Genomic DNA, 18735 nt, shown 5'->3' with positions numbered 1-18735 from the left:
TCCAGCACAGATGTGTACTTCCAGCACAGATGTGTACTTGTTGTGGAGGCTGCCTGGTGCTCGGTGTGGTCCTCCTCTCCAGCAGATGTCGCTTTCTCTCCGGATGAGCTGCCTGTTAAATGAGAGAAAGTGAAGCGTGAGATGGATGTTCATAGTGGGGTGAAGTTGTCAGAGTTTCTCTTGAAGAGAGAATAACGGGTCTGAAACCAGCAGGCAACATCTCCCCGAGCTGTACATCATCCCATTAGGAGAGGAAGGAGCGTGGACCTCACAATAACCTTCCACTGATGATGACAGCAGCTCGTTGCACCAGAAAACACCGTTTGTTCTTCTACAACGATGCGTGATTTTAAGATGCCGAGTTTGGAGTTTGTGCGTAAAAGTGCGCGCTTCTCCGTTGCGCACCGCGCTCGCTTCCCGTACTATCCTCATCTTCATCTTCATCGGATCTAGAGCTGAGCAGCAGCAGCTGAGCAGCAGTTCAGCAGTCAAACATCTGAACATGGCTGAGCTGCGTGCCGCCCGGAGGAGCTCCTCCTGTCCTCCTCTGACCGGGTTAATGTGCGTGTTGTTGCTCGTGTTCGTCTCGGTCGCCTCCGCGAGTCGTGATGTGGTTTCTGGAGACAACGAGACGTGGAGGAATCCAGCCGGAGAGACACGAGAGGACTCCCATCATCAAACTAACTCCACTGTTCACAAAAAGGCTTTCCCCGTCCTCGCCTTCAATTACGACCACGTCAGTAAACCCTTCAGGATCTCTCTGTGGATCCTCCTGGCTCTGCTCATGAAACTTGGTGAGTGACACATGTGTGCCACACATTACAGAAGGATTTCCCTCAGCCAGAATAATCAAATCCTCCCACCTCTTTCCTCAGTGAGAGACTGGGCTGGTATTAAATGAAGGCTACTTATTACCCAGGCTGCTCCACAGCTGGATTTTAGGGTTTTCTACTTGGTTTGCATTTTTCCTGTGTTAAGATTTAAAGTTTGTAAAATAGGTCGAGTTTATCTGTATAACAAGATGTCATCCAGTTGGACAGAAAAAGAGGGAAAAGATGCAATAAAACATCAGACAAAACTGAATCCAGAAGAACAGTAGTGATAGAAATGACTGAGGATAATGTTAAAGTGAATATAGCAACAACCAGCTACTAAGTTCTCAGAGACAAACTGGAAAAGCATGATGGAAATGATATCCTAATGATTTGGTAAAGGTATGAAGTGACATTTTACCGATTATGGACATATTTTATTTAAATCAGTAGAATTTGGTATGGAGTCTGGTGTGAGTATGAGCATGTATTGGTGTTGGCAGCTCATTGGCAGCTACAACTGTCAGGTTGACTGTATCATATTATTAGTTACCGAACAAAATGTAGTGTTTATCAATTCCCCAGATTACTGCAGTTCTTCATTGTGTTGGTGAAAGTTGTACCAAACTCCATTTTTTTTTAAAAACTGTCAATACTTGACGTTTTTCCTTTTCCTCTGCAGATTCACCCCCCAAAAATATTTATAACAAACAAAACGTTGAGAGTTTTCTGTAGAGTCCGGCAACAACGTTGATGTTAAAGGTCCCATATTGTAAAAAGTGAGATTGTCATGTCTGTTATAGTATAAAGCAGGTTTATGTGCCATATAAATACTGTGAAAGTATTGAAACGTTCAATATATGGAGAAAATACGCACAGCCCGTATTCAGAAATTGTGCGTTTGAAACAATCTGTCAGGATTTCTGTCCATTTGTGATGTCACAAATATACAATATTTAGACCATTACACGGTTTTAAACATAAACATTCTAAATGTGTCCCAGTTTATTTCCTGTTGCAGTGTATGTAAATAACCTCAGCTGACAGGAAGTAAACATGGACCCAAACTGTTGCCTAGCAACGCAAATCCGTTGCAATTCCGTTATAATGGGCTAAAACGGAGCGTTTCAGACAGAAGGTAAATACAGGTATATTCAGGCAGACAGTATGAGGAAAATAAAGTTGTTTTTTTTAATATACAGCATGTAAATATGTTCTAGTAGTAACACAAAATACAAGTATGAACCTGAACATAAGCATAATATGTCCCCTTTAATAAATTCTCCAAAAATCTGTATTTTTAACTGTTTTTATAAAGCTCATTTCATATACATATACATACACACACAAGCAACTACAGTATATAATGTACACACATATATACATAAATGCAAAAACAGTTACAGGTAGTTACTTTTTATTTCCATGTCATGCCAAACATTTGACTGATTGGATTACAAGTAACCACTATTAATCAAATATCAAAAATATATAACACGCATCTTCTGGTAACACATATACACAACAAAAAAAAAACATGTTACAACATTATATGTACTTTCAGTTAGCATATTTATATGAAGGATTTTAAATAAATTGTACACCGAAAAGAACTTCTGCAGTTTATCCTGATTCCAAGGCTTTCTTCAAGTAACTGGTTAATTTAAATGTTAATCAAATGTACAGGAGAAAAGGAATATTTGTGTCTGCTTTTGCATATTATATAATGCTCTCTGGCAGAGTTATTTCAAGAGATGGGACCTTAAAGACCAGTGAGGTTCATATTGGATCAGCAGTTCAGAGAGACACTACAGACCAAGGCAGTGTGGAGCTTTATAGACCAAAAGTCAAATTGGTTAAATTTGTTCTTTTTTTGTTAGAACTCTGGTTGCAGCATTTTGTATTAGCCTCAGTAAACTCGCAGTCATTTTTGGCAGATGAGTGACTGGATATTCCTCCTACAGGCTGCAACAGAGTGCTGTTAATCATGTTTCCGTGCCACGCAAACTTATTTTTGGACAAGCCTGATGGTGCGAGCGTCTCCGTCTGTAGACGAAGCAAATGTTGAAGGATTAGAGTTACAATTCAGCCGGGGCGAGAGGTTTGGAAGCAGTTGTTCAGGCTAATAGGAGGGATCAAATGTATCTCTGTGGAGATTTATAATAAGTCATCTCTCGCCTCTGACCTTCAGCTTTGACACAACTCCACTCCTCATACAATATGTTGAGTGGAGAAACTATGGACAGTCAGGTACTTGGCTTACTCAGTTCTTCTTATTGTAATCTTTTTCTTATGGTGTTTTTTACAAAAATGTTATCATCATATATATTATTATCATGTATAGTATTTTATTACTTGGTGTATTCATTCCGTCTAGCCGCCAACCAGACTCAGAACGTTTAAGAAAATCACAAAATATCACATTTTATTTCTTCATTTAATAGTTGAAATATCCATTTGTGTACATTTTATCTCTTCATTATGGCCTAAATTTTGTTTTATACCACACTAAATAGAGTCAATATTGACCAATACTAGCTTATCACATTATATTAGTATATATCAGTATCTGTGTTGATGTTGACTTATATGTTAGAGGAAATTACAATACAATTTGTCCTCCAGAGGGCATTAAGAAATGTATTTTTCAAATGTAAAATGTCCAGCTCAGTACATATTTTAGCCACAATTCTTTAAAAACCAAGCATAAGTGATCCTTATTAAAAATGTTTATGTTCGGTATTGTGTTGGGCATCTTAAAGGTGCCGTGTGTAGGATTTGGTGGCATCTAGTGGTGAGGTTGCAGATTGCAACCAACTGAAGCTTCTCCCGTGTGCCAAGCGCGTCGGAGAACTACGGTGGCTGATGCGAAAACGTGAAAACCCGAATGGGCCTCTCTAAAGCCGGTGTTTGGTTTGTCCGTTCTGGGCTTCTGTAGAAACATGGTGGCCGGCTCCGTGAGGAGGACCCACTCCATATGTAGATATAAACGGCTCATTCTAAGCTAACGAAAACACAACAATTTGTATTATCAGGTGATTATTCACTAAAGGAAACATTCGTATTAATATTATATTCCATTTCTGCCAATAGATCCCCCTAAATGTTACATAACTGGTTCTTTAATACTAAACACAACTAAATCTCTTTAATTTTTTGCCTATAAAGAGTTTTTAAACCATTTAGTCAAACAAATATCAATATCAGCCACAAAAAACCCAACACGTATAATATGTGTGTTGACTGTAGAATGTAAACTCCTCTCACAATTTTTAGTGCCACGGCAAACCCTGGTCAAGTATTCTCTTGCATTAAAATTAAAATGAGTCCTACACATGTAGATTTTAAATTTGGGGAAAAGAGAAAACTGGTATCGGATCGATACTCGTTATCGGCAGATGAGTCGAGGTATCAGAATCAGTATCAGGAGAGACAAAGTTGTATCGGTGCATCCCCCGAACAATAAAGAGCAACCCTTGTTTGTGTTCATGATAAAACAGAAGTTGGATATTTCTAAATATTTAGAATAGCAGAGTCAATAATTTCTTTGTATATTCTTTCTGTTGTTGTATACCTTTAACACACTTTGAGCAGCATTTGTGTGACTTGTTGCCTTACAAATGAAATATTTTAGAAAGTTTCAGAAAAAAAGATGAACACAAGATGTGAAATGTGAGGACATGACCTCGGTGTCCTTGGGTGTGGCTACAGCCCTCATTACAGTGAGCTTTGTTTCCTCCACAGGACGGTCTAAGTATATATAATGATGCATTTTGGCTTCTTTTATTAATGTTTTATCGAACCATGCCGCCATGTTGAATGTGAAAACAGTGGGGTAGTGATGATTCTGATTGGCTGAAGGAATCTCTCATGCGTTTTTTGTCGTTGGCTGGGTGAGCAGAGTGACAGCTTATCTGCTCTGTCCAGCTGTTGTCTACGAGGGCCGGTCCGACTTCCTGTCCTAATGCACTGCCCGATAACAAAGATCCCAGTGTGCGGAGAGGAGAGGAGGGGGCGAGGACGGCTGCACACAGGACCCATAGGACCGACTGAATAAAACATCGCAGAAAAATGTTCTTTAGAGCCTCGACCCCGAGTCACATGACCGGGAGGCTGAACGTCAAGGCCTCATTCAGCTGAGAGACAAACGAGCCAAATATGAGACTAAAGGAGCAGTGACAAAGTTCTGTTCAGCATCAATCTCCTGTATCACCAAAGATGACAAACATTCGCTGGTTTTATGTTCTCTAATGGGAGGATTTGACTACATGAGTTCCCACTAAATGCAGATTAAAGACATGAAATTGAACCCACACAGATATTTCTGTGCAGCCGTTGTGTTCGTATAAGCAGCCTGTTTGTTCGCCTGCAACATGTTTCATATTTCATGAGGATGTTCCAGAGTAGTGCTACTGACTGAGTGGAATCATTTTTTATTGTCATGCCAAACTGCTGCTCTAATGCACACCGTGATGTATCACCTAATGTAGACTCTGTCCACAGTAATGTGTATAATGTCTTTTAATGTCCCACGGTATCATTCTGCAGTGAATCTTCCATCCTGTTGTACCATATTCATTTACTTATACACAACTTATATGTTCTTGTGCATTTATTTTACTGTTTATTAATGATACATCTTGCAGTTATTTTTAGTCTGAAAATCATAACGATATTCATTTGGCAACAAAACAGAGAAAAGCAGCAGTTTGTGATGCTGGAACCAGATCATGTTTTGCCTTTTTGTTTTCGATAAATGTTTCAGTGCATTTGAAAAATGACTCCTTGTCCCAAATGAATTAAGCTTATGATGATTACACTTAAAAATATTAGGAAAAAAATAGGGCTCATAGTTAACGCGATAATGTGCGTTAACGCAAATTCATTTTAACTCCACTAATTTCTTTGACACATTAACGCAACTTGCGATTTTTAGGTTGTAGTGGTTTTAAAGCCAGAAGGAAGATACTGGTATCATATGAAACTAGAAAACTCTCTAGCTCATCATGTAGGAGATTGAATAACGCTCCAAACTTGCGCAAAATTTTGGCGAGGAAAAACTGGCATGGCCATTTTCATAGGGGTCCCTTGACCTCTGACCTCCAAATATGTGAATGAAAATGGGTTCTATGGGTACCCACGAGTCTCCCCTTTACAGACATGCTCACTTTATGATAATCACATGCAGTTTGGGGCAAGTCATAGTCAAGTCAGCACACTGACACACTGACAGCTGTTGTTGTCTGTTGGGATGCAGTTTGCCATGTTATGATTTGAGCATATTGTTTTATGCTAAATGCAGTACCTGTGAGGGTTTCTGGACAATATCTGTCATTGTTTGTGTTGTTAATTGATTTCTAATAATAAATATATGCATACAGTACATTTGCATAAAGCAGCATATTTGTCCACTCCCATGTTGAGAAGAGTATTAAATACTTGACAAATCTTCCTTTAAGGTACATTTTGAACAGATAAACAATGTGCAATTAATTTACAATTAATCACGATGAACTATGGACAAACATGCGATTAATCATAATTAAATATTTTATTCAATTGACAGCCCTAGAAAAAAAGTGATCACATGATTAATGCTACATCTTTGATTTTTAATTTGTATGAAATACTCTCCAGTATTCATAAACATGTAAAATTATCTTCAATCTCATATATTTATATATATGAAATAGGGGGAAGATGATAGGAAACTGCCTGAAATTGAAACACAAAGAGAACAAGAGAGACACTCTGCAGAGGAAACACATAATGAAAGTAATTTCGTAACCACATTGGCAAGTGCAGACACTGATGGATAGAGTGGTTGGAAAAATCAATTCCAGCTTTACTTCGTGTTTGGAGATAATATGTTAAAATGAAAGCAGCAGTTTCAAATAGGAGACTAAAAGTACCATAGTCTGAGTAATAATAACCTTACATAATGCTTCAGGAAACAGTGGTGATTTATTATACAGTCATTCTTAAACACGTCTCTGTTCTGCAGCCATCCAAGGCGCTGACAGGCAACTCTTAACCAGACATCCTGAGATCTCATTTTAAGTTAAAAGAAATGTGATAAATAGGTATTATTCTCAGGTTTATGAGAAGGAGTAAAAGTGAATGTTTTTGTCCAGTTTTTAAGTTTGAGTAAAAAGTTGAAATCTTTGTCTCTCTGCAGGTTTCCACATCATTCCCAGAGTGTCGAACGTCGTCCCAGAGAGTTGCCTGCTGATCGGCGTCGGTCTGCTGGTGGGCGTCATCATCAGAGCCTTCGGAGAGCAAACCCCCGTCCCCGTCCTCAACACCGAGCTCTTCTTCTTCTACCTACTGCCTCCCATCATCCTCGATGCCGGCTACTTCCTGCCCATCCGGGCTTTCACAGAGAACATGGGCACCATCCTGGTGTTCGCGGTGGTGGGGACTCTGTGGAACTGCTTCTTCATTGGCGGGATGATCTACGGCGTTTGTCAGATCGGAGGACCCCAGCTGGCCAGGGTGGACCTGCTGTCCAGCCTGCTGTTCGGCACCATCGTCTCGGCCGTGGACCCCGTGGCCGTCCTGGCCGTGTTCGAGGAGATCCACATCAACGAGCTGCTGCACATCCTCGTGTTCGGGGAGTCGCTGCTCAACGACGCCGTCACTGTGGTGAGTGAAGTGAAGGCTGGAGGGCGGTATGATTCTGAAGTACTTGTACTTGAGTATTTCCATCTTCTGCTACTTTACACTTCTACACTATATTTCAGAGATAAATGTTGTACTTTAAAGTCCACTACATTTATCTTACAACTGGAGTTGCTGGTTACATTAGACCACACTACACAATAGACCCGTTTTAGTCTTTTTTAGGGAGGTCCAGGGGGTCTTTAGGGGGAGATAGCAGGTCAGCAGTAGATGTCACATAGAAGTGGTGTACATCACCTGAAAGCTGGGAACCTGAAGATTAATTTGAGATGCAGCTCAGCGCTGTGTGTCAAGTTGCTCTAGTCATAAATCAAAGATACAAATGAATTAATTACTTATAATAAATTGTAAAAGTGTATAAGGGCTTAAAGCATTATGATAGAAATATGTGATGTCCATCCCCATGCTCTATTATGTCTCATCAGTTGTTTTAGCAATTTTTGGGTTGATACCACTTGTTCCACAGATTTGGTGCTAAATTTAAAAAACTTTTACCAAATGACCAATAATCCCTCCAAAATATCACATTAAGACACCAAGACCTTGAGGAACACCATAGAAGAAGCCATGCTGTGATTTGGTGTAAAAAACTTTTGACATCTGGAGATTTCTGCAAGAATCACAATTTTCGGCGATTGGATGGCGAGCACTTCTGTTGTGTAAACTGCTCAGAAACCCCCTTATTGTCAATCTATACCTAGGAAAGCCATCCATCCACTGAATAATCTAGGTCTGTAGTTTGTGGCTGTAAAGTTTCATGATGCTGTGATTATCCTAGAGGTCACCACAGGTCATTTTATACAGTGAAGTTAAATTAAAAAAATAAACGGTCTCACTACAATGAAATCACATGAATACAGTTGGGCTAATTGGATCCACAAGAGTCTCAGCTGTGCAGTCATACCCAATTTATGCAATTCAAAGACTGTTTAGGGACCCCAGTATACATCCATCCATCCATCCATCCATTATCTGTGACATTGGGTGAAGGCGGGGTAGACCCTGGACAGGTCTCCAGACTATCACAGGGCTGACACAGAGAGACAGACAACCATTCACATTCACATTCACCCCTACGGGACATTTAGAGTCAACAATGAACCTAACCTGGAGGATGGAAACAAGGAAGGAAGTGAGATAGTATCAAAGTCCATGAGAGACATAAAGACATGTGACCTTGAATAAAATGTGTTTTTGTCTCGGTGCAGGTTCTGTATCACCTGTTCAAGGAGTTTTCTCACGCAGGAACCGTGACCGTGGCCGACGCCTTCCTCGGTGTCGTCTGTTTCTTCGTGGTCTCGCTGGGAGGCATCCTGGTGGGAGCCATCTACGGCTTCCTGGGTGCCTTCACCTCCCGCTTCACCTCGCACACAAGAGTCATCGAGCCCCTGTTTGTTTTCCTCTACAGCTACATGGCGTACCTGTCTGCCGAGGTCTTCCACTTGTCGGGCATCATGTCGTGAGTTTGGGATGATTCCTCCTCGTTGTACGGGGTCGTTATTCTTCTGCAGTGAAAAATGTTGAAACCAGTTGATCCTTAATACGCTTATTCACAGAGTGAGATGAGAAAATCAATACCACACTTATAAGCCAGTTAGCTTAGCTTAGCATAAAGACTGGAAGCAGGGGAAAACGGCTAGCCTGACTCTTTCCAGCATCTGTTTCTGGCCTGGAAACCTCACAGCATCGACAGCAGTTAGTTTGTGTACATCTTTAAAATACGTGTTACTTAGAATAGACCAGCGATAAACACTGATCAGCCATGACATTAAGACCACTGACAGGTGAAGAGAATAACATTTATTATCTCGTTACAATGGCACCTGGCAGTGGGGGGGATATATTAGACAGCAAGTGAACATTTTGAACTTTGAACTTTGTGTTGGAAGCAGAAAAAATGGGCCAGCGTAAGAATGTGAGTGATTTTGACGAGGGTCAGATAGTGCTGGCTAGACGACTGGGTCAGAACATCTCCAGAACTGCAGCTCTTGTGGGATGTTCCCGGTCTGCAGTGGTCAGGACCTACCAAAAGAGGTCCAAGGAAGGAGAACCGGTGAACCGGCGACAGGGTCAGACCCGAGGCTCATTGATGCACGTGAGGAGCGAAGGCTGGCCCGTGTTGTCTGATCCAATAGAAGAGCTACTGGAGCTCAAACTGCTGAAAAAGTTAATGCTGGTTCTAATAGAAAGGTGTCAGAACACACAGTGAGGAGCAGTTTGTTGCATATGGGGCTGTGCAGCCGCAGACCAGTCAGGATGCCCATGGTGTCCTAATGTTATGGCTGATTGGTGTATAATGATAGTCTACCATATCTCCGTACGCTACCCTCCAAAAATGGCGGTGCGCCCCAAAATGATCCCATTCCCTATAGCTTCACATTTAGGGCACAAACATGAGAGTGGTGTCAATCTTCTCATCTAACTCTCGGCAATAAAAATGGGAAAAGCACATTTCCCCTTATGTCACATATTTCTTTATGTTTTGCTTCATCAGCTCCTGTAGGTGGAGAAGTGATCCCACCCAAAAAAAACTATTTTTTGTCTCAAGTAGCAGGGGATGGGTTTGACTTAGCCACACTTTATGATTTGGTTTGTAACAGTAGTACTTTTCCATAGAACTATTGTTTCATACAGCTTTTAACCTTTCAGAAAACTGGCTAACCTCACTCTGAGTTGTTCATAATGCTCTCCTTGTTTCCTTCCTGTCCCACACAGGTTGATATCGTGTGGCGTGATAATGCGGCCGTACGTGGAGGCCAACATCTCCCACAAGTCGTACACCACCATCAAATATTTCCTGAAGATGTGGAGCAGCGTGAGCGAGACGCTCATCTTCATCTTCCTCGGCGTTTCCACGGTGGCCGGTCCTCACGCCTGGAACTGGACCTTCGTCATTGTCACAGTGGTCCTCTGTCTGGTGTCGAGAGTGCTGGGTCAGTACAACAAACCGTGGTCAGATAGTGACTTGTGTCTGGGTTAACTGGATAGCTAACAGCAGATTTTTGTTGTCTTTTTAAATTCCTGCATTTTTTCTGATTTTGTCCTGTTTTTGCACTATAAGTACAACAAATGTTCCCTGTAAGAAAGTGAAAAAAAAATATTTGAAGGAAGATTGCTAACCATAAAAGTGAAATGTATTGCTGTAATCATGTTTACTTTACCCGTTCCTCCTCTTTATATAAACTGTATTATGTTGTGTTTCAGGAGTCATTGGCCTCACGTACATCATCAATAAATTCCGTATTGTGAAATTGACCAAAAAGGACCAGTTCATCGTGGCCTACGGTGGCCTGCGAGGTGCCATCGCCTTCTCACTGGGGTTCTTGCTGACCGACAACGAGATGAAGAACATGTTCCTCACCGCCATCATCACAGTCATCTTCTTCACTGTCATTGTGCAGGTGACAAACATTTGCATTTCTGTGTTTTATTTGGCTTCAAGTTACTTATGACTAAACCTGACTTTTTTAGGTTCATTAGTCAAATAAAAAAATAAAAAATAAATAAACAGAATTATTTAAAAGAAAATGTAGAAATAAGCAACCAGGAATTTAGTTTATTCTTTCTTTTTTGTAATAATTCAGGTTTGGTCATCCATACCAGTAATCCGTGACCTTTGTTGACCTCTGTGGGCGACTTACTGGAATTGCAACTTCCTTTTTTTAAGCACTGCCTATAAAAACAAAGTTATTTGTAAATAAAGTAGGGCTGTCAATCGATTAAAATATTTAATCGCGATTAATCAAAAATTAATCACACATATTTTGTGAGATCTGTTCAAAATGTACCTTAAAGGGAGATTCTTCAAGTATTTAATACTCTTATCAACATGGGAGTGGACAAATATGCTGTTTTATCCAAATGTATGTATATATTTATTATTGGAAATCAATTAACAACACAAAACAATGACAGATATTGTCCAGAAACCCTCACAGGTACTGCATTTTGCATCAAAATATGCTCAAATCATAACATGGCAAACTGCAGCCCAACAGGCAACAACAGCTGTCAGTGTGTCAGTGTGCTGACTTGACTATGACTTGCCCCCAAACTGCATGTGATTATCATAAAGTGGGCATGTCTGTAAAGGGGAGACTCGTGGGTACCCATAGAACCCATTCACATTCACATATCTGGAGGTCAGAGGTCAAGGGACCCCTTTGAAAATGGTCATGCCAGTTTTTCCTCCCAAAAATGTAGCATAAGATTGTAGTGTTATTTAACCTCCTTCCAAGCTAGTACTGTATGACACGGTTGGTACCGATGGATTCCTCAGGTTTTCTTGTTTCATATGATACCAGTATCTTCTTTATTAGTGGCGTTAAAGCGACTTTGCGTTAACACGTTATTATCGCGTCAACTTTGACAGCCCTAAAATACAGTTATTTGTAAGAAAAGTCATTTGTTATTGTGTTGTCAATATCCACATGACCTCACTTCCTGTTTCTGTCTTCAGGGAATGACAATCAGGCCTCTGGTGGAGCTTCTGGCCGTGAAGAAGAAGAAGGAGAGCAAAGGGTCCATTAATGAGGAGATTCACACACAGGTGGGATCAATAATAATTAGTATCACAATTTTACAAGTTTTTACGACATACAAAAAGGGAGCATTGAAGATGAAAATCTCATTTTTGTTTATTGTTTTTTTATCATCATTGAGATGCAGAAATAACAGCATATCAAAACTAATCTTGTCTTCAGTTCCTGGATCATCTCCTCACAGGAATTGAAGACATCTGTGGTCATTATGGACATCATCACTGGAAAGACAAGTATGGTTTTTCTTCTGTCTCCTCTCTGTTACTGTCTTTTATGAGGAAAGGCAAAAGAAATGGCCTTTTAGTGGCATTTTAAACATCCAGGGATGCCACTTGTGTCCATTTGTTGGCAGGTTGGCACCTCTGCTGATGATGAATGCTGACATGTAGTGTAAAGTGCTTTAAGTGTTCGGAAAACTTGAAAGACGCTATATAAATACAAGTCTATTTACCATTCCTCTGCTGCACTCAGGCTGAACCGCTTCAATAAGACCTACGTGAAGAAGTGGTTGATCGCAGGCGACCGCTCCAGCGAGCCTCAGCTCATCTCCTTCTACAACAAGATGGAGATGAAACAGGCCATGATGCTGGTGGAGAGCGGGAACGCCGCCAAGATGCCCTCGATTGTGTCCTCCGTCTCCATGCAGTAAGTATCAGTTGTAAGAGGACAAATTCTGTTTTTCACATAGTGCTGAGGTAGAATACCAGAAAAAGGTCCTGGTTGTGATTGGGACTTTCTAACAAAGAAATCGTCCCAATGAAACATGTTGACAGAGACATTGATGTTATTAGTGTTACGTGACAAAATACATCACAAAACACATGCAGGGGGGGTGAGGAAACCCTTTAAACATGATTTATATGGTACCACAATGTTATCGGACTCAATGTGTTCCATTAAAGGGGACATATCATGTATATACATTATGTTTGTTTTTTTACATTAAAACATGTAAAGTATGAAATTAGAAAAGAGCATGATATGTCTCCTTTAACACATATTTTTGGATAATCATTTCAGCACATTGCACATATCCTTTATACTTTATACTGTGAACTTTTGTACAGCTTTTTTCATTTTAAACATATATTTTTGATATTTTTATTGTAAATATATTTACAATTCTTGACTTTTAATAATAAATTAAACTTATATAGCACTTTTAAAGATCTCAAAGACGCTGTAGTACTTGTTTTTTTCTTTTCTCTCACAAAATACCAAAATACCGAGGTGAATTCCTGATATATGAAAATCTACTTGGCAATAAACCTGATTCTGAATCTGAATATTATGATTTTTGTTCCAAAACAAAGCACAGGATGTAAAGTTAGTTTTAAAAGTCTGAGGAACCTGAGGAAGTGAATCCAGTGTCATTGGTACCGATCACTGGTTGACAGAAGAGAATAAAAATGTGCACTTCGAAAAAACCTCTTCAACAGGGGCTGGACCGAGCAGGAGATATTGTTGCCAAAAGTAGAATCTGCACGTTGTTTTTTAGTCCTGCAATGTTTTATTTATTCAGGAACAAAACCCAACAGATTCAGCAGATTCTACTTTTGGCCATAATGTAGATCAGTAGTAACCAAACTAGAGGGCAGCACCTGCCAAACACATTTAGGCTACACAAAACTATATATATATTTTTTAATGTCACTTTATTTTTTTCTTTTCCTTGTGAATTACGTAATAAGTTTACCTCTAAAAAATATTTAAATAAGGCCTCAAAAGCCACTACTGCAGAAATATGTAATGCTCATTTTGTGCTTCAGGGCAGTTCTGTAAAGACCCTGGAGTTTGTTGTTTGAAGTAGTAATGATGTGTGATGCGTGTCTCCACAGAAACATTCAGCCGAGAGGGCCGGCCAGAGGACGGGCCATCCCGAGCATCTCCAAAAGTCGTGAGCAAGAGATCAGAAAGATTCTGCGAGGCAACCTGCAGAAGACCAGACAGAGGGTAGGAAACCATGTCTGTGGATGTCACGAGTCCAGCTGAGTGTGTTGCAGGCATATTAACAAGTTGTCAGAGAGTAAATTAATGTGTTTCTGACGCTGTCCCTCGTGTGTTTTTGCTCCTCAGCTCCGTTCCTACAGCAGACACGACCTGATGATTGACCCGTTTGAGGACAACGTGAGTGAAGTTCGCTTCAGGAAGCAGCGGGTGGAGATGGAGAGGAGGGTGAGTTGATCCTGTTAGTGAGTGTTAGAGCTGTGGAAATCCAGGATAGGCTCTGCTTCTCATATCAGCTACTGTATGTGACTTAATTTACAGATGGAGTTCATTGTTCTGAGACTAGTTCATTCTTTGAACTCTTTCTATTAACGCTGTTGTAATCCCATTCTCTGTGGTTAAATAGTATTAATGAACTGAGTGACACCCAGATGTCCAACGATTCAGTTACAATGAATGAAGTGAAACTAAAATGGCAATTCAGTCCAATTAAGATGTTGAGTTATATCTTAAATTTCAAGATTATGATTATTGGTCAAGTAAATTATGAAATGAGGTTAATCCGGACAAATGTTTGTGTGTCATTCACAGATGAGTCACTACCTCACAGTTCCTGCAAACCGCCAGGAAACAACGCCAGTGAGAAAAGTCTGCTTTGAATCAGGTCAGAATTTATCTGATCATATCATAAAAGGTGTACATGGGGAAATCAGCCTCTCACACTGCTTTATGTCATGTATGTCAAGAATTTTTCTTTAATACAGCATGTTTGTGGGTAAAAACAGGATGTTGGGTGTGAACTGGAAGGGATAAAAAAGAAAAGAAGCCATACCTACCAGACATAGTAATAGTTGAACAACTAAACCATGATTGTACATCAATTGATTGGACACAAATACACGCCACTTGACAAGTAACAAAAGAGTGTTTGTTTGTCCACCGGAGAGCGCTCACAAGTTAATTTTTCAACTGTAAAATGTCAATACATATCTTGATAGTGATTTTATTTGATTTTTTTAAACAAATTTAATGGATCTTGAATCTGAAAGAAGTGTTCAGATCTTTTACTTGCGTAACAATTGCAAAACTACAGTGTTAAAACACTCTTTTACAAGTAAGAGTCCTGCATTCAAAATCTTACTTAAGTAAAAGTACAAAAGTATCAGCATCAAAATATACTTAAAGTACCAAAAGTAAAAGTATTCATTATGCAGATTAATTTTAGAAGCATTTATATATTATATTATTTGATTATAATTATTGATGCATTAATGTGTTCATCACTAATGTTGCAGCTGGTAAAGGTGGAGCTAATGTTAATGACTTTATATTAGGGCTGTCAGTCAATTAAAATATTTAATCACGATGATTTATTGCACATTTTTATCTGTTCAAAATGTACCTTAAAGGGAGATTTGTCAAGTATATATTGTAATACTGTTATCAACATGGGAGTGGGAAAATATGCTGCTTTATGCAAATTTTTTGTATATATTTATTATTGTAAATCAATTAACAACACAAAACAATGACAGATATTGTCCAGAAACCCTCACAGGTACTGCATTTAGCATAAAAGATATGCTCAAATCATAACATGGCAAACTGCAGCCCAACAGGCAACAACAGCTGTCAGTGTGTCAGTGTGCTGACTTGACTATGACTTGCCCCAAACTGCATGTGATTATCATAAAGTGGGCATGTCTGTAAAGGGGAGACTCGTGGGTACCCATAGAACCCATTTACATTCACATATCTGGAGGTCAGAGGTCAAGGGACCCCTTTGAAAATGTCCATGACAGGTTTGGAGCATTATTTAGCCTCCTTCTCGACAAGCTAGCGTGGTTGGTACCAATGGATTCTTTAGGTTTTCTAGTTTCATATGAAGCCAGTATCTTCACTCTAGCTTTAAAACTGAGCCCGCTACGACCTAAAAATCGCAAGTTGCGTTAACGCGTTAGTATCGCGTTAAGTTTGACAGCCCTACTTTATATACTGCTGTCCTTAATATATACAGTATAGAAATATATCATAATGTAGTAGTTGACTTACAGTATATTTTGTATTAATAATCTACATCTGAAAAATAACTAAAGCTGTCGGATAAAAGTAGTGCAGTTAAAAGTACAATATTTGCCTCTAAAATGAAGTGTAAACAAAGTATAAAGTAGCATAAAATGGAAAAACTCAAGTAAAGTACAAGTACCTCAAAATTGTACCTAAAGGCAGTACTTGGGTAAATATAGTAAACCAGTAAGACACATGAACCCAAACATCCCAAAAACAACCCTCACTGAAGCCCAATCTGCTGCTTTTCCAAAGAAAAAAGCACTTGTTTATGAGTTTGCAGCTGCTTGTAGATAATGTTTAAGCACTAATATGTTGCTGCCCTGTGTCTGCATCCTCCAGAACACCAGGTTTACACTTACGATGACAGCGAGAGCCCCCGAGGCCAGGCGGCTCAGCCAGATCCCAGCCCTCCTGATGCCGTCAGCCTGTTGAACGAGTCCCCCCAGAGGCCCAATCAGAGCAGCGAGCAGAGAGCCACGGGGCCGCCGGACGAGCAGGAGGAGCAGGACCAACCGAAAGTATCACGCTGTCTTAGTGACCCCGGTCCAAACAATGAAGACGACCTCTCATGATGAAGCACATATTTATAGTTGTTGAAATGGAGGATGGATTCTCCTCATGTCATCTGTTGTATCCAGTGAGTGGAGATCCCTGAGTGAATGGGAGCCGTAGCAAAGCTTGATATTTATGAAGTATTTTGTCTTTTCCGTATTCTGTTTTTGTGATATGCAAATTGTTTTTTTTTTCATAAGGATTTTTTTTAATCATGTAATATATTACCAAAGCATGCACCATTTGCTATTTCAGGATTTTATTACAGCCTGAAGTGAGCAGCATTTTGTGTCTTAACAAGCAGACTTGCATCAAATAGTACAAAAAAAAGACAGAGCACTTGTTTTAACAAGCTTGAAGCACCAGATGGGTGGAGTTTATCCCCTCAAAGCACAGTATAAAGAATATATAAAGCAGAGCTCGACCGATAAATCATCTCGGCTGACATTATCATAGTCATTATCATAGATATTGGCTCATGGGTAACGAGAAGTTGCTGCACAAAAATACCAAAGATGTTTGAGGTCATTTAGAAACATAACGAATACAAGTTTGTTTTTAGGATGAATTGATGGAAATGTCGGTCTGCCGGTTGATTTGAGCGGATGATGTCCTCATATCAAAAACATTTGTTTCTATATCATTATCAAAATCATCATTATCGGGCTTTATCCTATTAAAGGTACTCTGAAAGAATCAGAAACTGCTGAATGAATGGAAGGCCTGGCCGATGTTGATCTTAGTGTCAACTTTTAACTGCTTCAGCCTCCCGACCGTGGTCAGAAGGAACAGGGGAGACACCGGAGTTTAGGTCTCCTGGGCCGGAGTTCCCCCTCCCCCCTCCAGTCAGCAGCAGGAAACGACACATTTCTGCACAAACTGCAACTTCCTCTGTACATTCCCACGATATTCTCAAAACTAAACTAACTCTTCTGCTCCGTTGCTCGCTCGTTTTCTCACACACTCGCTGCTGCTCTCTCTCTCTTGCTTCACCACTCACTTCCCACGTGCACACACACTCTTTGCACCGACTGCTATTTTCCCGCAACACTAGTTTTTCTCCTGTTTTCATGAGATATAACTTTGTTTTTTTTGTGCTTCCGTGGAGTTTGTGTTGGAGTCTGAGTTGTGGTTGGGGGCTGGTCGTTTGTTGGTGTTAGCGGACTCCATTTCTAATCGAATGTTAGCTACGGCTAAGGCATTCGCGAGAGCGCCTGTCGTCACATCCCCTGCATTTTCCCGGAAAAACGGGCCCGGGTTCTTCACATTAAAAGCGGTCCACAGACTGATAGAGGAAACCCAGAAAGTCGCGCAAGGTCTCATTTTTTAGGTTGGGTTACAACCTGTTCAAACATTGGCAATAAAAAAACAATTTCTATGTGTAAAAAGTTACATACGGTCCCTTTAAGTACACAAGAGGGTATACCTGTTAAAAGTGTAAAATGGAAAGTGCAAATCTGGTGATCCAAGAATGTTAAAATAACATAAAAGTCATGAATAAACTGCAACAAAATATTGTTTGACCGACGTCTGTGAACAAGCTTGTATTTAACATCGCGGCATGACTGATCAGTGTTTTCTCAGGGACTGCAACGTGGCACAGTGTTAACAGGTGGCTCTGCAGGAAGAACATAAGTGTTACTGTCCAAAATGTGCTCTACTCGTGTCTATTTGTAATGTGACTGTTTTGTAAGTGTAAGTTCAGTGTTTTGAGCTTCAATAACATTCCAGCAGTCATCGACTTTGTCAACGTTTTGGTGACGAAGCTCTACATATCTGTGTTCCCGGTAACTGAGCATGCTTCGAGGTCAAAGAGGTGAATCACCTTTTCATATCTGCACTGAACTGCCTGAGCTTTTGCTGCCAGCACATGTTTGCCTTAAAGTGTATTGCTTTCTGTGTGATTGCCAGTTGAAGTATTTTTATATTTTGAAAAAAAGAAATGTCCTCAAGTCATAAATATTTGTCAAATGAAGGAAAGCTTTAAAATAAAGATATGTCATTACTTAAATTCAGTGATAATATGCAGTGATTTTGTTGGATTTTGGAAGAAGAAACATTTGTGAAAGCATCTTCACCTCCTGTCTCCTATCTGGTGCCATATTTCATCAACACGTTACTTAATATCTGTT

At 40.0% G+C, this 18735-nt stretch overlaps 1 protein-coding gene across 1 annotated transcript; it reads left to right on the top strand.

Moving 5' to 3' along the window:
* Positions 1-129: 129 nt before the first annotated feature.
* Positions 130-18614, top strand: LOC141753960 (Na(+)/H(+) exchanger beta-like). Its single transcript, XM_074612673.1, has 12 exons — positions 130-794; positions 6991-7457; positions 8702-8952; positions 10209-10426; positions 10698-10894; positions 11953-12042; positions 12197-12267; positions 12506-12679; positions 13873-13987; positions 14111-14209; positions 14573-14645; positions 16391-18614. Exons 1-12 carry the CDS (start codon positions 503-505, stop codon positions 16621-16623), a joined length of 2280 nt encoding a protein of 759 aa, XP_074468774.1. The 5' UTR covers positions 130-502; the 3' UTR covers positions 16624-18614.
* The last annotated feature ends 121 nt before the right edge of the window (positions 18615-18735 follow it).

The sequence above is a fragment of the Sebastes fasciatus genome, chromosome 17 (assembly GCF_043250625.1).
Source record: "Sebastes fasciatus isolate fSebFas1 chromosome 17, fSebFas1.pri, whole genome shotgun sequence".
NCBI classification, from domain to species: Eukaryota; Metazoa; Chordata; class Actinopteri; order Perciformes; family Sebastidae; genus Sebastes; species Sebastes fasciatus.
Note: the sequence above shows the minus strand (reverse complement) of the source record. Positions and strands in the feature narration are given on the sequence as shown.